Below are 24,577 nucleotides of genomic sequence, written 5' to 3'. Positions count from 1 at the left end.
ATTAGCTTTTTTCACTATCCCTGTACTTGGCGCTTCTCCTTGTGGACTTTGAAAAGGCCTTCGATACGGTGGATTAGGGATATTTAAGGGATGTCCTGGAACGCATGGGTTTCGGCCTTCCCTTCCGCCATCTGATCCAGACCCTTTATAGCCCCCCTAGCGTCCGTTTCCTGGTCAATTGTGTAATCTCTGAACCATTCCCGATCCGGAGAGGCACCCGACAGGGCTGCCCCCACTCCTATTCGCCCTGGCGATGGAGCCTCTGGCGGCGTTGATCCGGCAGGACTCCCTTATCCAGGGATGGATGGGGGACCAGAGCCAGGTGGATAAAATCGCCCTGTACGCGGACGATGTTCTGCTTTACTTGGCCGACCCGGAACACTCTGCCCTAGGTCTTTACTGACCCTCTCCGAGTTTGAACAGGTGTCGGGCCTCCGTCTCAATCCAGCGAAGTCCACGCTGGTCCCCCTTCACCCCTCCCGGGAGTGTTTCGATTGGCAGGAAGTGATCCCCCTTCGGAGGCAGTCATTTAAGTATCTGGGAGTGTGGGTGACCCTTCTGCCGGAGCTGGAGTGGGCCCTTAACATCACCCCCCTGGTCACCAGGATGAAAACTGACCTTAGAAATTGGCAATCTCTCCCCCTTAACCCGTTGGGCAGAAGTGCTCTTTTCAAAATGATGATCCTCCCCCGCTTTCTCTACATCTTACAGAACACCTCGGTCCCCCTCCCCAGTAGTTGGTTTAAAGAGCTCGATGGCACACTCATTTGGTTTTTGTGGGGTGGTGGAAGGTCGCGTATGTCCCTGTCCCATTGCCGGATCCCCTCCAACCGTGGTATGGGAGTCACCAACCTCCGCTTTTACTACTTAGCTACAAAACTCATAGTGATCCATGATTGGTTCGCAGACGGCTGGTCTGACCCAGCTTACCGGGTGGAGCTTACAACCCTAGACTTTCCGCAGATTCAAAGCTTCCTATATGGCTCCCCTGTGCCACAAACCCTGCCCCCACTCTCCAGGTCGGTCCTCATTGCCTGGCGCGCAGCCCTCCGCTTGGTGACCTGGGACCGGAAGCTGACTAGACAGACGCCCCTTTGGCATGGCACCTGGTTGAGTGAGGTCTCATCCCTGGAAGGACTTGGTGGGGATAGCACAACTCGGTGACGTGTGGGTGGGGGACCATATGCGCTCCTTTTCTGATCTACAACACAGACACACTCTCCTGCACTCCCAGTTCTACAAATACTTGCAGCTCCGCCACGCCCTTCACATACACCTCCCAACGCCCACCTCCCTCCCGGAATTTAGCCACCTGGAAGCACAAGTCATGATGGGTAATCTGGGGAGAGGGGGGGTGTCCCGTATATACCGCGCCCTGGTAAATAATTGTCCCACATCTCTGGACCGGCTTAGGGAGCGATGGGAGGATTGGGTGGGTCCTTTGGACGACGCAGACTGGCGTGACGCCCTTATGGCACCCAAAACCCTGACCACATCTTCTAAACTACGCTTGGTCCAGCTCTACTATCTCCACGCGGCCTACCTCACTCCGGCACGTCTTTTCCGCGGTGGCATAAGAGCCTCCCCGGATTGCGCGCGCTGCTCTGGTGCGCCAGCCGACTTCTACCATATGGTGTGGCTATGCCCGGCCTTGCATTTGTTCTGGTCGGGGGTGGAGCGGGAGCTCACGCAGGTCTTGTGATGGGTAGTTCTCCATGACCCGAAGCACTTACTATTGGGGGTGTTCGACGGCCTAGATGGCTCCCGGGTTGATAGGCACTTCCTGGGAACAGCACTAGCTGTGGCGAAACGAGATATAGCTGCTAAATGGTCACAAGTTGAGGCGCCAACACTGCAGAAATGGAGGAGGGGGGTGTACTGGTGTGGGGTGCAGGAGGGGTCCCTCTTCGAGGCTCGGGGTGCCCAGAGATGTTCAACAGAGTGTGTGGCAAATGGTTTGGCCTGCTTCCACCTTGAAGGGTCTCGATCCGCTCTGCCCGTCTGTTGCAGCTGGACTATTTCCCTATTCAGAAGTGACTAATATGATTTGTGTGGTCATCAAGGGGGAACAGGGGTTTTTAAATGTGATATGTGACTCGTTACCAATGAATTTTACTTGTTCCAAATACTTTAATAAAAATGTATTTGATTATCAAAAAAAATTAGCTTTTTTCTTCCGAAAGAGTGTAAAAAATGAAGATTTTCTCTCTCTGCTTGGTATTGTAGGCTATTAAAATGGAGCAGAAGATGCAGGTTCTGTTTTCGTTGCTTTAAACACCTGCTTCAAATATGTTCTATGATAATCCCTGCTTTTCCCCTTGGCTGCTGGTATTGTGACGTATGAACTCAACTGTGATAACTTATAAAAGTCGAGTTTTGAAGTTGTTTCTTTATAATCACCTGTGTGCCCCATAAGAAATTAGAGACTGCTGTTTAAACTGGGATTACAGAGTCTCACGTATTATATATAAATGAATAAATATATGTTTTATTGAGATATCATCGGTTCGAGAAACATTCATTTTCAACATATTGATTGACAGTCCTCTTTGTCTATGAAGGAAATAGTTCAATATGATATGCAAAAATGATATCTTTTGAGACTCACTTCAGATCATGATAATGATACAGAGTGGTTAGAAATCCGTTTGCGAAATTAATCGATAAAATAAGGAAGACCAATAATGTGCTGCACTCGCTCGTAATTACCTACTTGGTTGCTTCGGATCTCCGTCGTTCTGAAGCAACCAAGTAGGTTATTACGAGGGTCCTGACCAGTGACAAAAACTCACCACCAGACTCCGTTGCCAGATACTCATAAGGTTCACCTTGTCAATCACAAGAGTAGATCTCGGGAGGGCATTAACCCTCTACCTATAATGCACCTTAGCAAGTGCAGCACATAATTGTTCTTCCTTATTTTATTTGTTCACCATTCACTTTATGCACATAGGTCCTGAAGAAAGCCAGAGTAGTTTCAAGGTCTGGCTGAAACATGTTGACCACAATGGATGTAGGAGACCATTACTAACTCCAGATACATCCACCATGTTTTTATTACTGCCAAAGGCCCACTTATTAAATAACCCCTGTGGGTAAAGGGACCTGAGGGCAGTTTTTAACTTACACTCTCACACAATCACAGCACACTCACTCCTCAAAAACCGGCTCTGCTATAAACAGGCGTCGTAGCACACCCGGGGCTCGCTCGGTGCCACCGGGTGGGGCCTGATGATGAAGCAGGCCACCAACTAGGTTGGTGGGTGAGGGCTTTCATAAGAAAAAAAAATTCTTTCCCAGACAAACCACACAGCTCTTAAACATTATCTAGTTCTCCTTGATTGCATATATATTCTTCGGGGAAGGGAACTAGCCTCTCTGTTCCTCCCTCTCTTATTGATTCCCAAAGTTCATTAAATCAACCCATTCAGTTATGAAACCAACCAACAGTAAAACGACATCCATTTCAAGCCTCTAGCTAAATATTTCTTAGCATCAAAGTGCCCATACAAGTTTCCAAGACGGCCTCTGACACATACTTCTGGTGCATGATCAAGTTCTTTTCAGGCAGCTTCTATGCTTTTCAGGTACATAGCATGGCTCTGATATGGCGTTGCGTGCTATGAAAAGCACAGCTATGGCTGGTTGCACCAGCCTATGGCCTTTAGGTAAGGTGTTTGCAGCATGCAGTTGCTCAAAGCATCCAGAAACATTTGAAGATGTCTCTCCTCAAAGATGCATCTGCATCACACTTAAATACAACTTTCTTATTATTATGAAAAAGTCAGACCTCATGGTTATTGATGTCAAATTCAAGAATTCTGTTGGACATTGTAATTCACAATAATTGATACATACTTTATGGGCAATTGGTGCACTAAAGCATGTAACGTTTGTTGCACATTATAATTTGCAATACTGATACACACAAGTGGGCAATTGGTATACTATCAACCTATGATAAAGCAAAATATTATATGATGTACATGCAACAGTTTCCTCCCAGCATGACAGACATTATGTAACAAGCTACCTTAAGGAGTCGAGTCGTACCCTAGATGGTTGCGCAGAGTTGCACAATCCTATCTATATGTTTTAGAATATCTGAAAGTACTGTTCCTTCCTAGTGCTGGTTATCTGATCGGACAGTTACCTCTGGTGTCCTCCTCCTTGAGCCTACGGTCTGGTCACACATGAATTGTGTAATAGGATACTACTGGTTGAACTCCATTAGTGCACACTAAGCCAAAAATATACGAAGTCAGTATACAAATTCTGACACTTTGATAATAATAACTTTGTTTTTAAACAGCTCTTCATTTCAAAGTTTTTGCAACTTCTAAGCACTACTAGATCTGTAAAGCTATGCAGTTGTAGCTCTTGAGGGACACTTTTTTTTAATATAAATGACATTTCGGTATTAATGCATGGCAAGCCTTTGGTGTTTACACAACCATTCCTAGGGAGCTATTTTGGAAGCGCTCTCTGTGAGAGTTCTAGGGCTCCATAGCGAGAGTCACAGCTATCTCAAAATCAAAAAGGTGCACGTTTGTTTTTAAACAGCTCTTCATTTCAAAGTTTTTGCAACTTCTAAGCACTACTAGATCTGTAAAGCTATGCAGTTGTAGCTCTTGAGGGACACTTTTTTTTAATATAAATGACATTTCGGTATTAATGCATGGCAAGCCTTTGGTGTTTACACAACCATTCCTAGGGAGCTCTTTTGGAAGCGCTCTCTGTGAGAGTTCTAGGGCTCCATAGCGAGAGTCACAGCTATCTCAAAATCAAAAAGGTGCACGTACTTAGTAATCAGCTGCATGCTTCTGAAGAGGTCATCTAAGAATTTGTGCTAAATTCAAAATGGATAACTCTTACATCCCATTGGTCAAGAAAAGCATTGGCAAAAAACGCTAAAAAGCAGAATAAGCTGCAAACATATATATTTGTTTAATTCACTTTGAAATCTTTTGGAATACAGTTTCATTACTATTGCTTATGTTAATTTATTTTCCCTTTCAGTTACATTTAAGCTTTTCTTTGAGCTCTGGTGGAGATGATGGCAACAAAGAAGAAAGGCAGAGTGAACTTATTCCTGTGCAGTCCGTTAACCTACTCTTGAAGAGTATCGGGGCAACCCTTACCGATGCTCAAGATGTTGTCTTCAAGTAAGCTAAACACTGGTGAAAAGATTATCGCATCATGCATTGATATACTTCACAGTACCACATTACTAAATATACAGCTGCATGTTGAATACATATTATTTTTCCACAGGTTAGCGTTCTTTGAACTCAAGTTTCAGTTCTACACAACACAACAACTACAGTGGGAGGTCATTAGACATTACTCTAAGCAGGTATGTTTTCGCAGTTAGACCTTTGACATGCATTCACAATGCATATGTAAAATGGGCTCTAAATAATATCATGATAAACAGCGATTTTGTAATAATATTGCATTAAAAGTACAATGGCGGCCAATCTACTCATATGCCTGGCTCAATCATATTTTAAGCTTGTGGTATTCTGTATATAGGCAAGATTTCTGTGTGTTGTGGTGCACAAGTCTGAAATGTGAAAGCAGCTGACCAGCTCTCACACCAAGGCCGGCTATAATGTTGGTGGTGCCTGGTGCGACTGTCTTTGTTGGCACCCTCCAGTCACCTCCTTCGCCACGGGTTCCCTCACTTGCACCCTCCAATGATGTCCCTCATCTCTCCTTAGCCATTTTCTCATATTTATTTATTTTATTTTATAGCGCTACTGGTCCCAGTATAGGGTGTCAGGGCGCTTTAAATCATTTATATATTGCTTTTCTTGTTGCCACCTCATATGTTCCCAGTGGCTTCTAGTACATGCGTTTTGGTTCATTTGTCTGCAACAATTTAATTTTGCTATTCTTAAAAACTAATCAAGGAATTCTTTTTCTAGGCTATTAAACAGATGTATGTCCTTATTCTTGGCCTGGATGTTTTGGGCAATCCGTTTGGCTTTTTCAGAGACTTGTCTGAAGGAGTGGAAGCATTTTTCTATGAGCCCTATCAGGTAAATTGAAAGCTATTTGTATCATATAGTTACAACTCAAATGCTACACTAACATACCTACGCAACTAGAAACCCTTCTAAATAATACTTGGATGTGCCGCCTTGAAAAACCTATTAATGTTTACACTAGAACCTTATTTGTTTTCTACCCTTTTTTTTATAAGTAGGACTTCATGGTTTGTAAGCTATTCGGAGCAGGTAGAAGGATAGGAAGAAGAGGAAAAGAGTAATATGTACTCGAACAATAGAAAAAGGTGGAATATTACAAGTGTGTTCTGGATAAGAAGGGAATTGTAAACCAAAGGAGTGGTCTGTTCGATCACTTGTACTCCACTTTTTAGGTAGTTAGGGGATACTACTGCATAGTGCTGGTTTACCGAGAAAGATGCAAGGAACGCAGTAATGATCAGATACTAAAAATAGAAAACCCTCCTATTTCTGGGCTTAAAAGGTTTGCTTGAATTTTTTTTTCCTTTAATGTAAATCTGTATCACTTTTTCTATCACTTGTCAGCTGTGTTGTACTTGTCATTATTTAATCTATTTTGAATATTTTACAATTGATTTTAAATTGACCCATTGACAATATAAAGGTGAGCTAATGTCGACTTTCTCTCAATATTTTCCTTTTAGGGAGCGATCCAGGGCCCTGAGGAGTTTGTGGAAGGAATGGCACTAGGAGTAAAGGCACTGGTGGGAGGTGCTGTTGGTAAGTTCCTACATCGTTTCTTTCAGGGATTCATGCTGTATCATATCTGATAGAGACATCTAGATGTATATTCCTTACCTTAGAATTATCCCTAGGTGTCAGACTGGATCCAAAAACATTTTGAGCAGCACCTCTGCTTGCTTGTAGGTGTCACAGTTCGTCAGCGTCATCCCCGCTGAGAGTGATGTGTGTGGTGCCTATATAGGCACCACCCAACGAGCTGACATCAGTTCTTTTCTTTCTGTGCCAGTCAGCACAGATCCGGAGAGAGCAACCTCCATTTATTTTTTTACTGAATTATTTTGAACTTTTTTGTCACGTTTATTTCCTGATACTTGTCTCTCAAGTGTATAGGGATGTCTCCCAAGAAACCAGTGGGGTTTAAACCCTGTGGCCCCTGTCACAGTCAGATGTCTGTGACTGACCACCCTCCATCTGGTTTGCCTGTGGTGCATGAAGCCGAACCACAACTTCAAGACTTGTGAGGGCTGCTGAGCCATGAACCTAATGGCACTGAGGGAGCACTCATTGAAGCTCCTCCTACGGTCGACTCCACAATGCTCTAGGTCCTGGTTGCAAAGAAGGGCCTGTTCTTGGAGTTTTTCCAGGCACTCGCCATTGTGCGTAAATTCGTCAGGTTAGTCCCACAAAAAGTCCAAGAAATCAAAGCGCTCTTCGACTTCACCGCTCATGTCCAAATCTTCAGACGAGGAATGGGAATGACTTCACTCAAGGCCCGCTCATACGTGAAGCCTGCCTCTGGGTCTGCTCTGTACCTCAGTGAGTTTCCCGTAGCTGAAACGAACCCCGCCCAACATTGTGAGTTCTATGAGGCCATGCTCCTTATTTTTCGACTGGCCAACCCCTCTGGAGCATCTTCGAGCCCCATGGGTTTGGCTGGTGCCCCCACTGGATTTCCATCTGCAGGTTTGCCTTTGGTGCTAGTTGATCTCTCTAGACGTGGTCCTGGATCTGAAATGGCTGGTATTGCGAGACCGCGGCCATCCCCGATCCCATTCCAGCAACAACGTTCCCCACTGCAGTGCTGACTCCATCATCATATCCGGCTACTATACGAAGCCAGACTTGCATCGCCCAACACTGAATCTGGTGCTAGCCAGAACTCAACCTTCCGAGTCAGAGCCAGTGCCTCCTTATTTTCGACAGGCCTGGAGAGGAGCATGATTGGGGAAGATCTGAGGATTCTTACACCTACAACCTCATTAAGGAGGCCGATAACAACTGGCTTGAGGAACTGGTGGATGCAAGTGGCCTGGAAACATCACCAGATACTGGCCTGGTCTCTCCTCCTAGTGTGGCAATAGAAAAAGGGGCCTCCTTCGTTATGGTGGTGAGGAGGGTGCCTGATGTTTTGGACCTTCTGCTACCATTGGTGGCAGTCAAGACAAATGTCTTGACAGATGTGCTTCAGCCAGGATTTGTCCCCTCAGAAACCTTTCTCACTTTTAATGAAGTGCTCAGTTATGTCCTGCTTGGGGCCTGGGACTGCCACCATTGCCCCATTCCTAAGGACCCAGCTTTCCTCACCCAGCACCCAACCCTAGAAAGCCATTCATGCCTCCGCCACCAAAGTCAACCCTGGCACATTCCCTACGACACCACTGGAAAGGGAATCCAGGAGTCTTAACAACTTTGGCAAGAGGATGTTCTCTTCTGCCAGCCCTGCACTGCAGCCGGTGAACACAGCGTGCCTCTTGGGCCCCATACACCCAATCGGTTTGGTATTAGGTTTCGTTAGTGCTGTCCATGGTCTTGGTGGAGACCTGACTCATACTGTCACATGCTAATGCAGATGGCAGAGACGTAGCATAGTTCACCATTCACTGCAGACTGGACATGACCAAACTCTATGCAGAGCAATTGCGTTGTCACTGGCACTCGGATGCAATGCATGGTTAAGATCGACTGACTTTTGGGGGGATGTCACCAGTCTCTTCAGAGGCATGACAGATTCAGTTTTGGAACACTTTAGGGAAAGTCAAGCTACTACCAGGTACTTGGGCTCTCCATGTCCCCTCGCCAACCTCATTCTGCCTTTCGCCCCTTCCGTGGCCACTGTAGTGTCCATTCCCCGCCAGCCACCACAGTCATCAGACTCCACAGTCCTTTTTTTGGCCTCGTTCCCACAAACCTTGTGTACCAGCTTAAGGTCCACCCAGTCTACCACCCCCCTGGCAGCCGAAGCCTCCAGACGCCTTTAGTTTGCCCTCATGCCAAAACGGGCACCCAGTTTGGGGTAGGATCTGCCATTGCCTGCCACACTGGCAGTCGCAAAAACAGCAGTTGATGGACAGAATGCAGAACAATGTCATACATTCACCCCAGTACAGAGATCTGGGCCTAAATCCATCGTTTTTTTGCACCCCACACAACTGTGGTTTTTGCATTTGTCACCCCGAGTGGGATGGGTATGCTCAGACGTGAGTCCCATGCTCTCCACATCACTGGAGTCAAGCTATCCTGGCGGAAGACGGCTGATAGCCAGAAACTGGTCCTAGGATGCTTGATTCCGGTCCAGGAAAGACATGGCTTGGCAGTTCGGGCTGGACTGTTCCCATGAGGCACAGGGTCAAGGCTGATTTGCATATGGCCATGTCTGGACTGGGGTGGTGTGGAGTGCAAAAAAACGATGGATTTAGGCCCAGATCTCTGTACTGGGGTGAATGTATGACATTGTTCTGCATTCTGTCCATTAACTGTGGTTTTTGCACTGGCAGTCCATAACATTGGACTAGAGGGTACTTGATATCATTCAATGGGATTACTCCATCCCTTTTCTAGAAGCCCCAACACTCATGCCACCATCTTTAGACAGGCTGACGAAGGACCACCTCTCCCTGCTCAATCAGAAAGTGCAGTCTCTTTTGGCCAAAGGAGCAATTGAGAAGGTTCGGTGTCAGAAGTGGTTTGTGGTTGCTGTTCCCGCTACTTTCTGGTGCCCAAGAAGGACAGAGTCCTCTGCCCAATTTTAGACCTGCACCCTCTCAATTTCTTCCTGAAAAAGGATAACTTCAATATGCTCATGTTAGCTCAGGTTCTGTCTGCCATAGACCATAGAGACTGGATCGGTGTGCTGGACTTGCAGGATGCCAATTTAAATACTCCCAACCTGCCAGCTCATAGTCTCAACCTGCGATTCACGGTTTGCCACAAGCATTATCAGTTCGCTATCCTCCCTTTTGGCCCCACCAACATTCCTCAGGTGTTCACCAAGGTGATGCTGGTGGTTGCAGCACACCTGTGGAGGTCAGGGGTTCCAGTCTTCCCCTATCTTGGTAACAGGCTGCTTAAGGCAGGCTCTCCCCAGGTAATCGTCTCCCACCTGCATACTACTGTGGACCTCCTGGGGTTCACAATAAAGGTGCCATATTCAAACCTGACTCCCTCTTAGATGCTCGTTTTCATCACAGCTGTTCTGGATTCAGTTTAGTTTCACACCCAACTTCCGGAACAGGATATTGGTGCTATGATTTTGTTTTTGCCTTTATTTTGGATTTCTGTGATACTGAGGCTGCTGGGCCTCCCGCGTTTTGCCGGTAACACATGCCTGCTGAAATATGCAGACTTTGCAATGAGACCTGAAATCCCAGTGAGCGCAGCATCAGGGGAATCTCCCCGATCTAGTCCAGATAATGGAGGGTGCTGCAAATACCCAGCTGTGGTGACTGACAGACCATGATTGTGTCAGCTACAAACCCCTTATGCTTCCCCAGACCCCTCTCCCTTCCGCAACCAGAGCTGACTGTAGTGACAGATGTGTCACTCCCAGGCTGGAGTAGCTATCTGACAGAAGTGGAGATCAGAGTACTCTGGTCGAGTCTCAGCTCTACATCACTTTGCCGGAGTTGAGAGTAATCCGACTGGCATTGAACCCTTCTTCCTTCATTCAAAGTGAGACTAGTTAGGTGTACATGGACTACACCACCACTGTGTGGTATCGCCAACATGCAGGATGGGGTGAGATCGTGGACCCTTCGTCAAGAAGCCCTGCATCTTAAAACATGGCTGGAACGTCTGGAATTTATCTAGTGGTTTAACATCTGCCTGGCTTTCTGAACACCAGGCAAAAAAACTAAGCCATCGATTCCTAGCAGATCATGAATCAGGCTGCCTCTTTGGGAAGACCCACTGTTGCTGCAGCAGGGCAACCTTCTGCTCCCGAAACTGCGCACACTCTGCCTTCCTGCATGGAGATTGAGCGGCGACAGCTGAGGTTTGTGATGTTATTCCAGTAAGACCTGAACCTCATTTTGACCTTCCTTATGTGTGTGCCCTCCGAGCCCTTGCACAATTACCCCGTCCCAAGGTGCATCCCTTTCCCCTCTCCCAGATAGGAAATCCAAGAGGCTGGATAGTTGGGGCAAGAAATCTTTTTCGGGAAACAATGGTACGGTTGCACAGGTACTGCCACAGGTTCCAGAGGAGGGCCGGGCCATTCTTTCCCAAGTAATATCAGATGGGAGAGATGCAGCAAAGTTCGCCAATCAGAAAGAGACACGTTAGTGATAGATTCCTTACCTTAGAATATCCCCAGGTGTCAGACTGGATCCGGAAAGATTTGCTTACTAGTACCCCTGAGCATCAGTAGGTGGCGTCCTGCGGCTCCGCATCCATCACTGGCGTCGTAAGCGCCAAGATGACGTCACGGAGAGTACTTAGGCGCCACCCATGCGCGCTAACATCAGTTCTTTCTTTTTCTGCTCCAGCAAGCGCAGATCCGGATTAAGCACGTACCTCAGTCACTTTTTGACTACTCTTTTGAGACTTTTGTCTCCCTTTTTTTCTCCATCTGCACGTAGGGATGCCCGGCTCTGGTCCCGGTAAGGGGGACCCTTCATGTTGAGGCTGCAGGCATCAGCTTGAGGTAGGTCGGGGATCCCCAGATCCCAGATCAGGATTGCTGCGGACAACACCTTGTGGAGTTGGGCCATTCGGGCTGTGGGTGTCGTCGGGTGCAGAGTGGTGCAGAATTGCGTAGCCGCCTGGATCTGGGTTCTGTGCTGGGGTCTTTGTTAAGGAAATCTGGTGCTAACGGGAGACAGAGTCCTTCAGATGAATGCAGTGCACATCCTCTGAGTTCTGGGGGGCTGATGGCTGCTGGGCAGGTCGGAGTTGAGACAGGCCGGTTGGGCTGGTGCCAAAGCAGTTGTTGTCCTCTTCTTCCTGGGTCAGCATGGCTCTCCGATCCGCCTTCTTTCTTCCTCGAATCTGAGGAGACACGGTTCAGGGTCGCTCCTAAATGCTAAATTTAGGAGCGTTAAAGGGTTGTATAGGTCGAGACCAATAGGTTCCTTCCTTGGGGTGAGTGTACCCCCTAATATACCACTCTCCAATAGGAGGTGGGACATGAGCCACTCTCTAATTGGCTGGGTCCCCTCATCTTCAAAATCCAGGGGACTGGGGTGTGTGCTTCACCTCGCCTCCCCCACCTGAGGGGATGGGTTGGCAAAGGTGGGCACACCTCTCCTCCTAACTTGGTTTCCCACCGATTCTCCTGCCCAAAGTGAAGGTCAGAACGGGTGGGAGCCAGTTGCTGGTGGCAGCAAAATACAGAGACAGCTTACAAAGGCGGCAGGCCTTTGAAGCTTCCCCTTCGTGGACCCAGCCCATCCTGGGGGAAAAAGCATGACATCTCTGCCCAGGATGGGCTTTGTTTCTGGACCCTGAGAGCGGAGGCTCTACCCAGGGGTCCAGAAACCGGTTTGGTGATGGCAAATGGGGGGTAGCCATTCAGGAACCACACCAGGGCTGGTGCTTTTTCAGGAGGCATATCTAAAATGTCCTCTGGGTGCATTTTGCATTACAATCCACACTGGCATCAGTGTGGGATTAATGTGCTGTGAAGTTTGCTACCAAGCTTACCAGGTTTCAGTACAGTAAAGCCATTATGGAGCTTTGGAGTTCGCAATTACCAACTCCCATACCATATTTTCTTTGTGGCTTTACTGCACTTACAATGTCATTGTCATGCAACTGTATCCTCACCTGGGGGCTAGTGCACCCTATTAGAGGGGTAATTTACCTAGGCATCAGGCAGTGGGTTGCAGGCATTGCACACAGATGTGTGTCATGTCGACTCTTCTCTGTTCTCAGCACCAAAACATCCAGCCTGCAATGGTAGTGTGTGGGTGTGATGGTACAGGGCCTCTAAGGATGGCACAATATGTGCTGCAGCCCTCAGAGGCCTCTGGTCTGGTCACAATGACCAGGGTATCCATGGTACCTTTTACAAGGGGTTTACCTGTGGCCAGATATGTGGCAATTGTGGGTACAAAGGTACAGATCTGATAGAGACTACTAGCCGCAGATTCCTTCACGTAGAATTATCCCCAGGTGTGAGACTGGATCCGTAAACTTTTTGCCACAGCATCCCTGCACGCCGGGGACGGGGCGATAACACACGACTCCGCCCAGGCGTCGTCCGCGTTCTTGACGTCAGTGAGGTCACATAAGACCCATCCCGGTGCACCTACGTCAGTTTTTTCCTTTTCCGCGTGCAACTCTGATCCGGTCCTTGCTACGGGCCTGTATTGGTCCCTTTATTCTCCCCATTGTCTCTTCTTTGGTGGAACAGTGTGCGAATGCCTTCGGACTTGAAGACTTGCACGTCGTGTGTGCATCTTATGTCGGCGACGGACCCTCACCTCAGTTGTATGTGGTGTTTGGGGGAGGATCACGGTAACCACTGACTGTGAGGCGTGCCAACAGTTGAAGTCGAAGTCGCTGCAAGAACGCCGGATGAAACTACTCTCGGCACGTGTCTCCGGATCGATGTCCTCCCTTTGACCAGCGTCAGCGGACGGCTTCAGATACGGCTGTGGTCGTCGTCCTCGCCCTTCTCCGATGTCACGTGAGTGTCGCTCCCCGGTGGGTAAGTGCCGCAGTTTGTCCCCGGGGACTGGTTTTTGGCCTGCCGGGGGCGTGGGCTCTACGCGGGTGATGCAGCCCGCGTGTCGTCCTATCCACTGTTTCCCGGTGTTGGGGTGTAGAGCGTCCAGATGGAGACATACGCGGCCGCTTTGCAGGCCTAGCTGGCGTCTCCTCCTCCTTCCCTTCCTGGGGCATCAGCGGATCCCTTGCCTTGCACGGGGCCCTGCGTGGTGCCTCCGGCACCTACTGGCTCGGATCCAGGCTTGGAGGATGTGGTACTGTTGAGGTGTGGCCCCTCGGGGGTCCCTCTTTCAGACCACGGCGCCTCTGCCTCTCCACAAACTCCCACGGGGGTCCCTGTGGTGTCGCCGGGGCTCGGTCGCCTCCCCGAGCCCCTCTCGGTCCTTTGACAAGGTGGTCCTGTCTAAGGCCGAGGTGACACCGCTACGGTGCCGGCAGCGGCTGGACCGTGTGTAGCCATAGGGGTTGGTGGGCCCTCCTCGTCCTGCTCCGGGTCAAGTCTGGATGGGGACCACTTGTCCCACCCCGGGCCCCTCTCGTCCCTCCCAACAGGCGGCTGCCTCATCAGAGGTGGAATCGTCCCTGGCCCCCCCATGGGTTGCCGGGTGACCTCCTCTACATTCTGCGCCGCGGCTGGCGGAGGGCTTCGTGTCCCTCCCCAGGCCCTCCTCATTCCTCCACACAGACGGCCCGCTCGGCGGAGGTCGAGTCGGCGTCGTTCCAGCGCCGTCCTGGAGCCGTTTGGCTCTGGGTCCACTCTGTATGGTGTCCATATCCTGCCTCAGGCAGCGGACTCTACGGCTCCTTGCAGGGGTCATGCTGCGGATTAGTCTTCGAACGCTCCTTCTTCTACGGAGGCAGGCTGTATACTGGTGTCGTCCTCCCTGGAGACTGGTCGCCGTGTGGTATCTTTTTCACTGGTGTCGTCTAAGGGTGGCACCCCGCCCTTTCTGAGGCAGAGGTGTTCGCCGGAGGAGCGGCAGGTCCCTCATTCTTCAGTTCCTTCTGACTTCCTGGTCTGGCCCTTGCCCGTCCTGCTTGGTTTCTGGGACGGCCGGCAAAGTTTGCAGTCCTCGCCATGGAGGAGCTGCTTTCTCCACCGCGGGGCCCTACGGAGGCAGGTGCGTCCTTTGCTCATGCGGTGTCCACGGCCGTGGGCATTCTGCCCATGGGTGACCCGGTTGCTCACTTTACGGCAGACCATCTCTTGGAGGTTCTCCACCAGGGCTCTGGTGGGAGGGAGATCTTACCTCCCTTCGAGGGTTCGCTCCTTTCTTCCCTGACTGGGGCTTGGAGGCGTCCCGCCTCAGGGGATCCGGTGCCTCAGCACCTTCTGCACCAGCATCTTCCGGCGCCGCGTGACCCGGCATGCCTTTCCCTCCACCCTTCTGCTGCCAGTCCGCTTTTGCGAACCACCTTTCTCTCCCTGCCACCACTGTTGACTCCGCCGTCCCGGGAGGTCCGCTCGCTGGACTCTTGGGGGCGCAACATGTTAGCCTCGACCAGCGCTGTTCTGCGGGCCTTAACACCTTGTGTGTGTTGGCTAGAGCCTCCTCTTGTTTGTGGGACTCGGCTGAGTCTCTGGGAGACGGTCCAGGTGGACTTACGGCATCATGCTGTGGATGGCTGGGAGCTTGCGGCGTTTATTCTCCGCTCCGCTGTGGACATCTCGGAGGTGCTGGGCCGGGCCATGGCTTCCTCAGTTGCGCTCCGTCACCATGCTTGGCTTCGGGACGGCGTGTTCCCTGAAAATATTCAGGAGCGGCTCATTAATCTTCCATTTGACGGTAGCCTGTTGTTCCTTGCCCCGGCTGACTCCCCCATCCAAAGGTTCCTGGCAGGGCTCCGTCCTCCTCTTCCGCCTTATCCTCCTCCTACTCCTTCCCCTCCTCAGTGACTGCTGAGTTGGGCTGGTTCTGGACCTTCTTAGGCCACTTGGTCGGACTGTAGAGTGTGTTTTCTGGCCATTGAGTCCTCCTTTGGGGCTTTGGCATTGTTGGCTGCTGGACACCCCTTTGTGCCTATGTGTGTGTTTTGCTGGAGTTGTTGGGCAGACTTGGCCCTGAGATTAGGCCTTCTGCTTGCTTGGGCTGCTTGTCAAGCCTTCTGCGGCGGTGTTTTTCCCTGTGGCCCTTTTGTTTTTTCCTCCGCTGCGGAAGTTCTTCAAAAGAGAGTTCCCATGTCTTGGGACTTAACGTAGCCTATGTGGGGTAATGGTAGCTGTTATATAGCTTGCGCTCTGCTAGGGAGTTCTGGTCGCCGTCTGGTGCCGGCTCTCCATGGCGTTCCTGTATGTTGCTTCTGAGGTCGTGCACGCGGCCCCTCGTAGTGGTGTGGCCCGGCATTTTCTCCCCTTCCTGCCCCTGTCCTGAGGGCTGGGGTGATTCTTAGTGCTCCCTTATCAGGCTTAGACTGCCCGGCCTTTCTGGAGACCCGGGCTGTTCTTCTTGCTTCTGGCAGCTTATGACTGTTGGCGCTGTTCTCGCTGACCTGTTGCCTTCCATCTGGAGGGGGCTCGCCTTCCTTTCCCTCATTTCCTTGGGCCCTCTGGGCTTCTTCTTCTTCTTCCTCCTCATCCTGTCTTGGCATTGGATGGAAGCTCTGTTGCCTTGTGAGGGAGTGAGGTGCTTTGGCATCTCTATCCTTGCCCTTGGGTCTGCTACTGTGAGGGTATGGGCCTCTTCCGTCTTCTTCCTCCTACACCCTCTGGGGTCGGTGGAGTTTTCAATTCTGGCCCGCAGCTCTGTTCCCCTTGGGACCTTCTGTTCTGTCCAGTCTGGTGGGGTCCATTCGCAGACCCTCCTTACCTGTGGGTATTGCTAGAGTATCTATTCTACGTTAAGGAATCTGCGGCTAGTAGTCTTTATCAGATTTACGAGTTACTTACCTTCGGTAACGTTATATCTGGTAGAGACGGTTCTAGCCGCAGATTCCTTCACAGCCCGCCCTTCCTCCCCGTTCTGCGAGGACCCTTGGGTTGGTTTACGGTACTCGACTCCCAGTAGGGTCTGTGTCTCCCGTGAGTGCTTACTTTGCTCTTGACGGATGGCTCCGTCTGATTGCGGTTCATTCCTCCTCTTGGTTCCTTGGAGGGTGGGGTTACAGTGCTCCTGTTCCCCGCTGCTCTGGCTACTCAAGGTTTGGGGGGGGTTTGCCTTCAATCTCTGTCCTCCCTCCCTTCCCTTCCTCTTGCTGCTGAATGTCCTGGCCCCTCTGCTAACCTCCGAATAGGGGTCATCTGGCCAGGCCTTGCCCTTGTTCCTTGGGGGTTGGTTGCCCTCTATGCTGGGGTGACTTGGAGGTTTGTGTTCCTGCCTGTCTTGGGAACTGGCTCCCCTTCCTTGTTTCTGGATGGGGGTGGTGGGCCTGTTACCAGTATCATGGCTTTTTACACATTTTCCTTGTCTCAGGGGGAAGGCTGTCTATGTACTGGCAGGATGGCTGCTCAGTGCTCTGCTCTGTTCTTTCTTCTGCCCCTGCCTTTGGACACTGCGGTGTTGCACTGTTCCGTATGGTGTGGTTTGTCTACACTTTTTTTTTCTACTCTTTCACACACTGTTCCCATGCTCCCACAGTTTTTTGTCTGGTGGCTCCCTGTTGTGGTGCGGAAAAGATCTCCGAAGAAAACTGACGTAGGCGCACCAGGGTGGGTCTTATGTGACCTCGCTGACGTCACGTGTGCGGACGACGCATGGTCATAGTCGCATGGTGTCACCCCTGGCGCGCAGGGATGCTGTGGCAAAAAGTTTTCAGATCCAGTCTCACGCCTGGGGATAATTCCACGTGAAGGAATCTTCTGCTAGAATCGTCTCTACCAGATACATCGTTACCAACGGTAAATAACTTGTACTTTTGGGAAAGAACACAGGCCCTGGGAACCTGATTGGCAGGGACCCACGGCACATCCAGCCAAAGTGCTTCAGTTGTCAGGCAAAAAGTGTGGGGGGGGGGGATGGGGGTTGGGAGGGGTAACCATGCAAGAAGCAGCACGTTCGTACATTTAGTATCTGAAAGAGACTATTAGTTATAGATTCCTTACCTTAGAATTAACCCCAGGCGTAAGACTGGATCCGGAGAAATGATTTCGTAGCAGTACCCTTGCCGGTCGGTAGGTGGTGTCGGTCGACTCCTCGTCTATCTGCGGCACCGTGGTTGCCGGGATGACATTGTTGTGTCTACTTAGACGCCGCCCTTGCACGCTGACGTCAGTTCTTCCTTATTTGCGCCAGCCAGCGTAGATCCAGAGAGAGCAGTGCCCTTAGTCACTTTTTGACTAACTCTTTTACGACCTTTTGTCTGCATCTTTTTTGAGACTCTCGACTCCTGGTGCACGAGGGATGTCTAACCGTCAACCCGGCCTCAAACCTTGTGACTCCTGTCACAAGTTGATGTCGGTGACCGATCCGCACCTCGTGTGACTCTGGTGCCTGGAGTGCGACCACAACCCAAATTCGTGCTCTGACTGTCAGGCCCTGAACCTGAAGTCTTTGCGAGAGCAGTCCTGAAGGCTTTTGGAGGCCCGGCTATCCGCTTCACGCCGCTTGAGATCCTGGGCGAGGGGAAGGTCGCAGAACAAGTCATGGAGCCATCACCATTCGTCATCGAAGTCTTTGCACTCCTCTGGTAAATCGAAGCACAAGTAAAAGGCGACGAAGCACCATCGCCCTTCTCCCTGTCCGTCCAGTTCACGACTCAATGCTGTGTGAGAAGTGTGCCCTAAAGCACTCAAAGGTGATCCAGGATCACAAAGCCAAGCTGTACATCACAGAGCACTGTAGGTAGTCACACTCCTGCTCGAAGTCTAAGATGCAGACCTGTTCCCAATCTGTGGCCTGCTCCTGCGGCAAGTCATTGTTGAGGTCCAAGTCTTTCGGTAAGTCTAAGTAAAAAAAAAACATAAAAAGTCCAAACAGGCCTCATCCAAGTCTCATCACTCTTCTTCTGAGAAGTCAAGAGGACATCAAGGTTCCCCTCGGTCTCACTCATGAGACCCCACTGTGAAGCTGATTCTTCAGCTGATCCCAATGCACCCCAAATTTCTGAGGCAATAAGAGATGCCCCAACAGGTTGAGGTATTTGAGAATGCCATGGTTCAAACATTTGGCACCCAGCCATCTTTGGCTTTGAACCATACAGGCCTCTAGTTGGTTTACATTCGGTGGGTCCACCCTCCGTGCTGTTTGTGCCTTTCAAACCCGCATTGGGTTCAGCACCAACTTTGAAGCCGATTCCATGTCTGGCATCACAGTCCATGCGGTTCCTGCAACGTGAACTCTGTCCCTGGCACCTCCGACACCCGAGGAGTACGCTGAGCTTATTGTTTTGTCTGACTCCAAACCAAATTCAACTTCAACCAAAGTCACGCCCAGGAACAGTCTGACACGTTTTGGCCCAGTACATTCTGACTCCAATGAGACAGTGCCTTTGCCTGATAGCCACCCTCGATTACTCCAACAACAGTTTGGCCATACACTGACCTACTTCAGACAGCCTTTGGTGATGATGGGGGTTGCATTTCTCCTGGAGAGGAGGAGCACAGTTTCTTTTAGATCTATGAGAGGCGGGAAGATTGGACACCTCCCTTGACACAGGAAAAGGTTCTCTCCCTGGTTCTTTCAAGAGTCTGTCTCGTTCGCCACAGTCATTAGATGAGTGGCTCAAGTTATTGACTTATAATTACCATCTGTCCAAGTGAAAACTAATGTCTTAACTTAAGTTTTACAACCTGGACCTCATCCGAACCTTTGCAGCCATTCAGCGAAGCACTGACTGACTCCTTCATGGGTACTTGTTCTATACAGTGCTTCTGCCTGTAAACAGACAGGTGGCACAACTCCACAGACCTGCTCTGGGTGACTCTGCATTCCTGGTGCAGCACACTACAGATGAGTCTAGTAGTTCAGGCATTACTTTCCCTTCGAACCCCACCGCCAGACATAAACTTGAAAAGAATTGAGGTATTTGAAAAGAGGAATTTCTAATCAGCTAGCCTATTCTGTAGGTCAGTCAGCGTCAGCTGTTTGCTGGGTTGGTACTTCTTTCCATTATGGGATATAGTGCGCCGTGTCAACGCCGGAATGTTGACTCTTCTCCGGAGGCATCTGGAGTGAGTTCGGTGTCGCCCTCATGCCCGGCAACACCGGAGGTATTCTTGCCAGGGCAGTACCCCCCTTGGAATTTGTGGAACCTCCTCTGGAGCTCCCAGATCCGGCAGGCTCTTCGCCTCCCCAAGAGACCCATCAGGATCCTAATTCTTCAATCGGGCTCCCTTCAGTGGGGCATTGGTCGCACCCTCAGAGTCTTGTGAGGGTTAGCTTACAACCCTCCCGAACTAATGAGTTGTTGTCCCCTCCACGGAGGGCTACCGAGGCTGGTACGGCTTTTCTGAGAGTGGCCTCCTTGGCCACTCGCATTTTAAACATGCAACCCCCTTGTCTGTGGACCCTCTGCTCGAGGTCCTTCAGTGTGGGTCCGGGAACGTGGAGCCGCTTCTGCCCTTTGAAGCTTCCCTTTATGATGCCCTTTTGGGTACCTGGGTTCGGCCTGCTTCAGGTGATCCGGTTGCTCGTTCAATTTTGCACCGCCGCCGTCCTGCTTCACATGATCCTATGTGCCTTTTTGTGCACCCTGATGCGCAGGGGTTTGTTTTGCAAACTGCCTTCCCTGCCCCCACTAACGCGTCCTCCCTCTCGGGAGTCCAGACGGCTTGAGTCATGGGGTAGGAACATCTTTGCATCCACTAGTGCTGTCCTTAAATACAGTGTGTGTGTTGGCTCGGGCTACGTCTGCCCTGTGGGACTATGCAGAGTCTTTGCTTTCTGCCACCGCTGAAGGCGCTCGCATTGATCTCCTTCATCTCCTCCGGGATGGCTGTGACCTTGCCGAATTCACAATCCGCTTGGCCTTAGATACTGCAGATTCTTTAGGCCGGGCTAAGGCTGGTTCTGTTGCCTTAATGTGTCATGCTTGGTTAAGAGATCGCGTCTTCCCTGAGAATATCCGGGAGCGACTGGTTGACTTATCCTTTGATGGGGTTTCACTGTTTGATGCTCATGCCGAATCGGCGGTTCACCTCCTCCTTGCGGGCTTTCGCCCTCCCACTTAGGCCGATCTTCCGTGATGGTACTTTTTCATTCAGCATCCCCTAGATGTGTTCTGTGTTTAATATGGGCAGTAAGCCTTAGGTCTTCTTTTTGTATGGTCAAGGGTAATTACCTTTTTATTGGCATCCCTTGGATGCATTTTGCTTTGAGCTGACAGTTGGTCCGCTGTGGCTGTGTTCCACAGGTTGCTGTGCCTGGTCCTTTGACTGTGGTTTGCCCTAAGAGGTATTCCCCGTTGTTTGGGGTGTGCATACTTCATGTGGGGTACTTGTATGCTATTATAAAGCTCTGCTTATCTCGCCTGTGCCTGGAGATCCTATAGGCTCCACGCGTCGCATGGTGCTCTGTTTTAAGGTTTTCAATGTTTTTCCCTGGTGCCATCTTCTGTATGCCGTGGCTTGTCCTGCCTGTTTCACCTCCTTGGGAGGGTTTCATGGTGTTTCGCCTCTTCTAATGCGGCTGCCATCCGCCATTACTGTACTAGGTGTGCTATATGCACAAGTTACTACTTGTGTAACGATATATCTGTAAGAGACATTAGTTAGTGATAGATTCCTTACCTTAGAATATCCCCAGGCGTCAGACTGGATCCGGAAAGTTTTGCGTAGCAGTACCCTTGCGCGTCGGTAGGCGTCGTCTGCGGCTCCGCGTCCGTCGTCGGCGCCGTGATGACGTCGTCGGAGTACTTAGACTCTGCCTCCGCGTGCTGACGTCAGTTCTTAGCCACAGCTTTTCCGCGCCAGAAGCGCAGAGCCATGACAAAAACCGACACTGGTGCCAAGAAACTAGGGCCCTGAAAGGGGATGACCTTAACCCTAGATATCGGGTCGCAGAACGGGGAGGATGGGTGGGTCGGTAAGGAATCTATCACTAACTAATGTCTCTTACAGATATATCGTTACACAAGTAGTAACTTGTGCATCTGAAAGAGACACGTTAGTGATAGATTCCTTACCTTAGAATAGATACCCCAGCAATACCATCCCCGTGGTGGTGGGTCTGCGAACCAATATTCACACCAGAAAGTCCTGGAGAACGGAACGGCCGAAGTAGCCATCCCTCCGGACTTGACTGTCCAGGCAGTAGTGCCTCGCAAACGTGTGCAAAGAAGCCCACGTAGCAGCCTGGCAAATGTCCTGCAAGGGCACACCTCGGCCCAAGGCAGTTGTAGTGGCCGTGGCTCGAGTGGAATGAGCCCGCAGCCCAACAGGGGGTTCCTTCTTAGCCAAGGAGTAACACGCCTGGATGCACATGATAATCCATCGAGAAATGGTCCTCTTGTGCACCGCTTTCCCTTTCTTAGCGCCCGCGTGTGAGAAGGTGGCCTGATATGCAGTGCTTACTATTCTAGTGAACACTATGTATCAGTCCAGCAACCCTTATTGATGATTGGTTGTAAGTCAACCTTATAGACCAGCTATCCTAGTAGCGTGGATACGAGCAGTCTGAGGCTAAAGACTCGAGAGGGCGTGTTAAGCCAGCTGTTTACCACACATATACCCCTTGAATACCAAGTGAAAGGACACCACACAAGTGTTATGAAAATAAACAAGATATTTATTAAGAATCACAACAGCCCTGTACTCTTTATGAGGACAGGGTACTAAGCACAAAACAAAACTCTTACGAAAATACTTTAAGTTGCACAATTTACACAAATGCCCGAGGGGCACGAAAAACCATATACTCTGAAAGTGGAATGCGAAATTACTAGCAGGTAAGTACAGTACTAATAGGCTTTGGAATCGCTAGATCTTGACTATAGAATCTTCAGATTACTTCTAGGAGGCCTAGGGGACTCGGGTGCAGAGGGTGCACTCTCACGCGTGATGCGGGACAAAGTCTATGGTAGCTAGTTTTCAGAAAGTTAGTGTTCTCGGGCGAACCCGACCTGGTAGGAGGAAAACGAAAGTGGATTCTGACCCTTGGATAGTGAGGCTATGCTGGGGCACCGAAATGCCGAAGTTACCTAGCCCAGGGGCTGCAGCTGCATAGTTCTCAAAAGACGTCGGGAATCCTCGTAGACGGACCAGGAGCCTGGAAGAAAGAAGTGGCTGGCAGGCGATCAGTGAAGAAAGTTCGATGGATCCAAGCCTGGATCGAAGGAAGATGACACCTGAAAGCAGAGGGGACCAAGTTCGAGACTACTAGCCAGTAGTCAGGTGGCACCAGGAGGGCACCGGATGGTAGTCACCTCGACTAGGTGAGTGGGTGACGCTGTGCTCGCAGATCTCACGGACCAGGAGGCGTTGTCGCCGACCAGGATGGAGGAGCGAGCTGTCCCACGATGGATGAAGCTGTCGGCGTCGCTGGACCCAGGATTGGGCAACAAAGCCTTGGCAAATTCAAGCCCACGCGGTGGACTCAAAATGGCGTCTGGAGTGGACCAGGAGGGTCCGGGGTGCTTCTCTTGAAAAAGGAAGCAAGGGCCAGTCTGGAGCAACCAGACCAGCAGCAGTGATGTCGTCGGGCGTTGTGAAGAAGGCCACAAGCCAGCCGGCTAGTAGCCACACAACGCTGTGAACAGGCAAAAGCAGAAGGGCCCCACGCAGATCGTGGAGATGCTGGAGGGCTGATCTTCGGTGCTGGAGCCGCTCAGGGTTGGGGCTTCTCGGACCCCAAAGCACTCACCAGTGGAGCACACGGTGGGCTTGTTGCAAAGAAGTCGTGCAGTCTTGGCGATCGTCGGTCCCTCGAGGTCTCGTCGCACTCACAGTTCTCAGCTTTGCTGTAGAGGTGAGTAGAGGTCAGAGGTGCCAGGGAAGCTGGGTCTCGTCGAGCTGGGTCGTCGGATTCGTGAAGAAGGACTTGCAGCAGACCGCAGTGTTCTTAGGATGGTGCCCGCTTGATGCAGGGTGACTACTCCTTAGCCACAAGGGAGAATCTTGAAGAAGAAATCTTGATGTCCTTTCGCAGAAAGTCGTGTCTTGATTCCAAAGATGATCTAATTTGAACAGGGGGCCTGCTCCTATCTTTATACTAAAAAAGGGGGCTGACCCGGTGACTAGGTCCTGCCTATGGGTGGGACTAGGAGGGGGGTGGTTACACCCCTCTCCCACGCCGGACTTCCCCAGGCCAGGGGCTGGTGTGCCCCTGGAACTGGTTCAGACTGGCCTATGCGTAGTGAGCACCGGGGTGCCACTCAGCAGTCACCTTCCTGTAAAGCCCTGCCTACCCAGGATACACAAAACCATGTCTGGGACGGTGCTAGCACCGCCCCTGACAGGAAACCCTTTGTCCAGGCTCCCCTCGCTGGAAGGACTCCCAACTGCAGGGGGTCAGACTCGTGTCTGTGGTGGCAGCATCCATTTTGTGGAGCTGAGGCTTCGTTTAACTTTAACCGGGGTTCACAGTTACATACATGTCGTGTCCCTCTAGAAGGGTGGAATGCTAACCCCGTCGCCAGAATTGGCGAGGGGTTAGTATTCCAATTCGTATGACACCTTACTCGACATGTTTTGATAAAGCAATACCAAAGATAGCATTTAACCGCGAGGATTATAATGCACTTAAGAGTATATGGTATGCGATATCATGGAACAGCTATTAGGACTTGGTTCCGCAAGCTGCAGACAGGCTCAGCTCATGCCAGAGCACCATCTCACACGATTCCAAGCACTCTGCCTTCAGGATTGTTAAGGCCTGCCATAGGAGTGACTGATAGGAATCTGTGTGTCCATTTTAGGGTTAGATATAGGTATACTATATCTACAGCAAAGGGTGATTACACGACTTTGCCCCAGCTGTCATGCAGCCAGTTGTGTCAAATTTAGGAGGCCAGCCAGGGGTGGCATAATACATGCTTCAGCC

At 50.5% G+C, this 24,577-nt stretch overlaps 1 protein-coding gene across 4 annotated transcripts in view; it reads left to right on the top strand.

The window, feature by feature from the left end:
- Nucleotides 1-24,577, top strand: part of VPS13A (vacuolar protein sorting 13 homolog A) — a 2,146,181-nt gene that overhangs the window by 1,762,879 nt on the left and 358,725 nt on the right. For all 4 annotated transcript variants that reach the window (XM_086961343.1, XM_086961342.1, XM_086961345.1 and 1 more), the window contains 4 exons: nucleotides 5,020-5,165; nucleotides 5,275-5,356; nucleotides 5,931-6,044; nucleotides 6,677-6,752. In XM_086961343.1, the coding sequence (XP_086817469.1) occupies nucleotides 5,020-5,165; nucleotides 5,275-5,356; nucleotides 5,931-6,044; nucleotides 6,677-6,752 (418 nt within the window). The remainder of the gene's footprint in view (nucleotides 1-5,019; nucleotides 5,166-5,274; nucleotides 5,357-5,930; nucleotides 6,045-6,676; nucleotides 6,753-24,577) is intronic.

This window comes from Lissotriton vulgaris, chromosome 3_1 (assembly GCF_964263255.1).
Source record: "Lissotriton vulgaris chromosome 3_1, aLisVul1.2, whole genome shotgun sequence".
In the NCBI taxonomy this organism is placed as follows: Eukaryota; Metazoa; Chordata; class Amphibia; order Caudata; family Salamandridae; genus Lissotriton; species Lissotriton vulgaris.
This window is presented reverse-complemented; position numbering and strand designations above follow the sequence as displayed.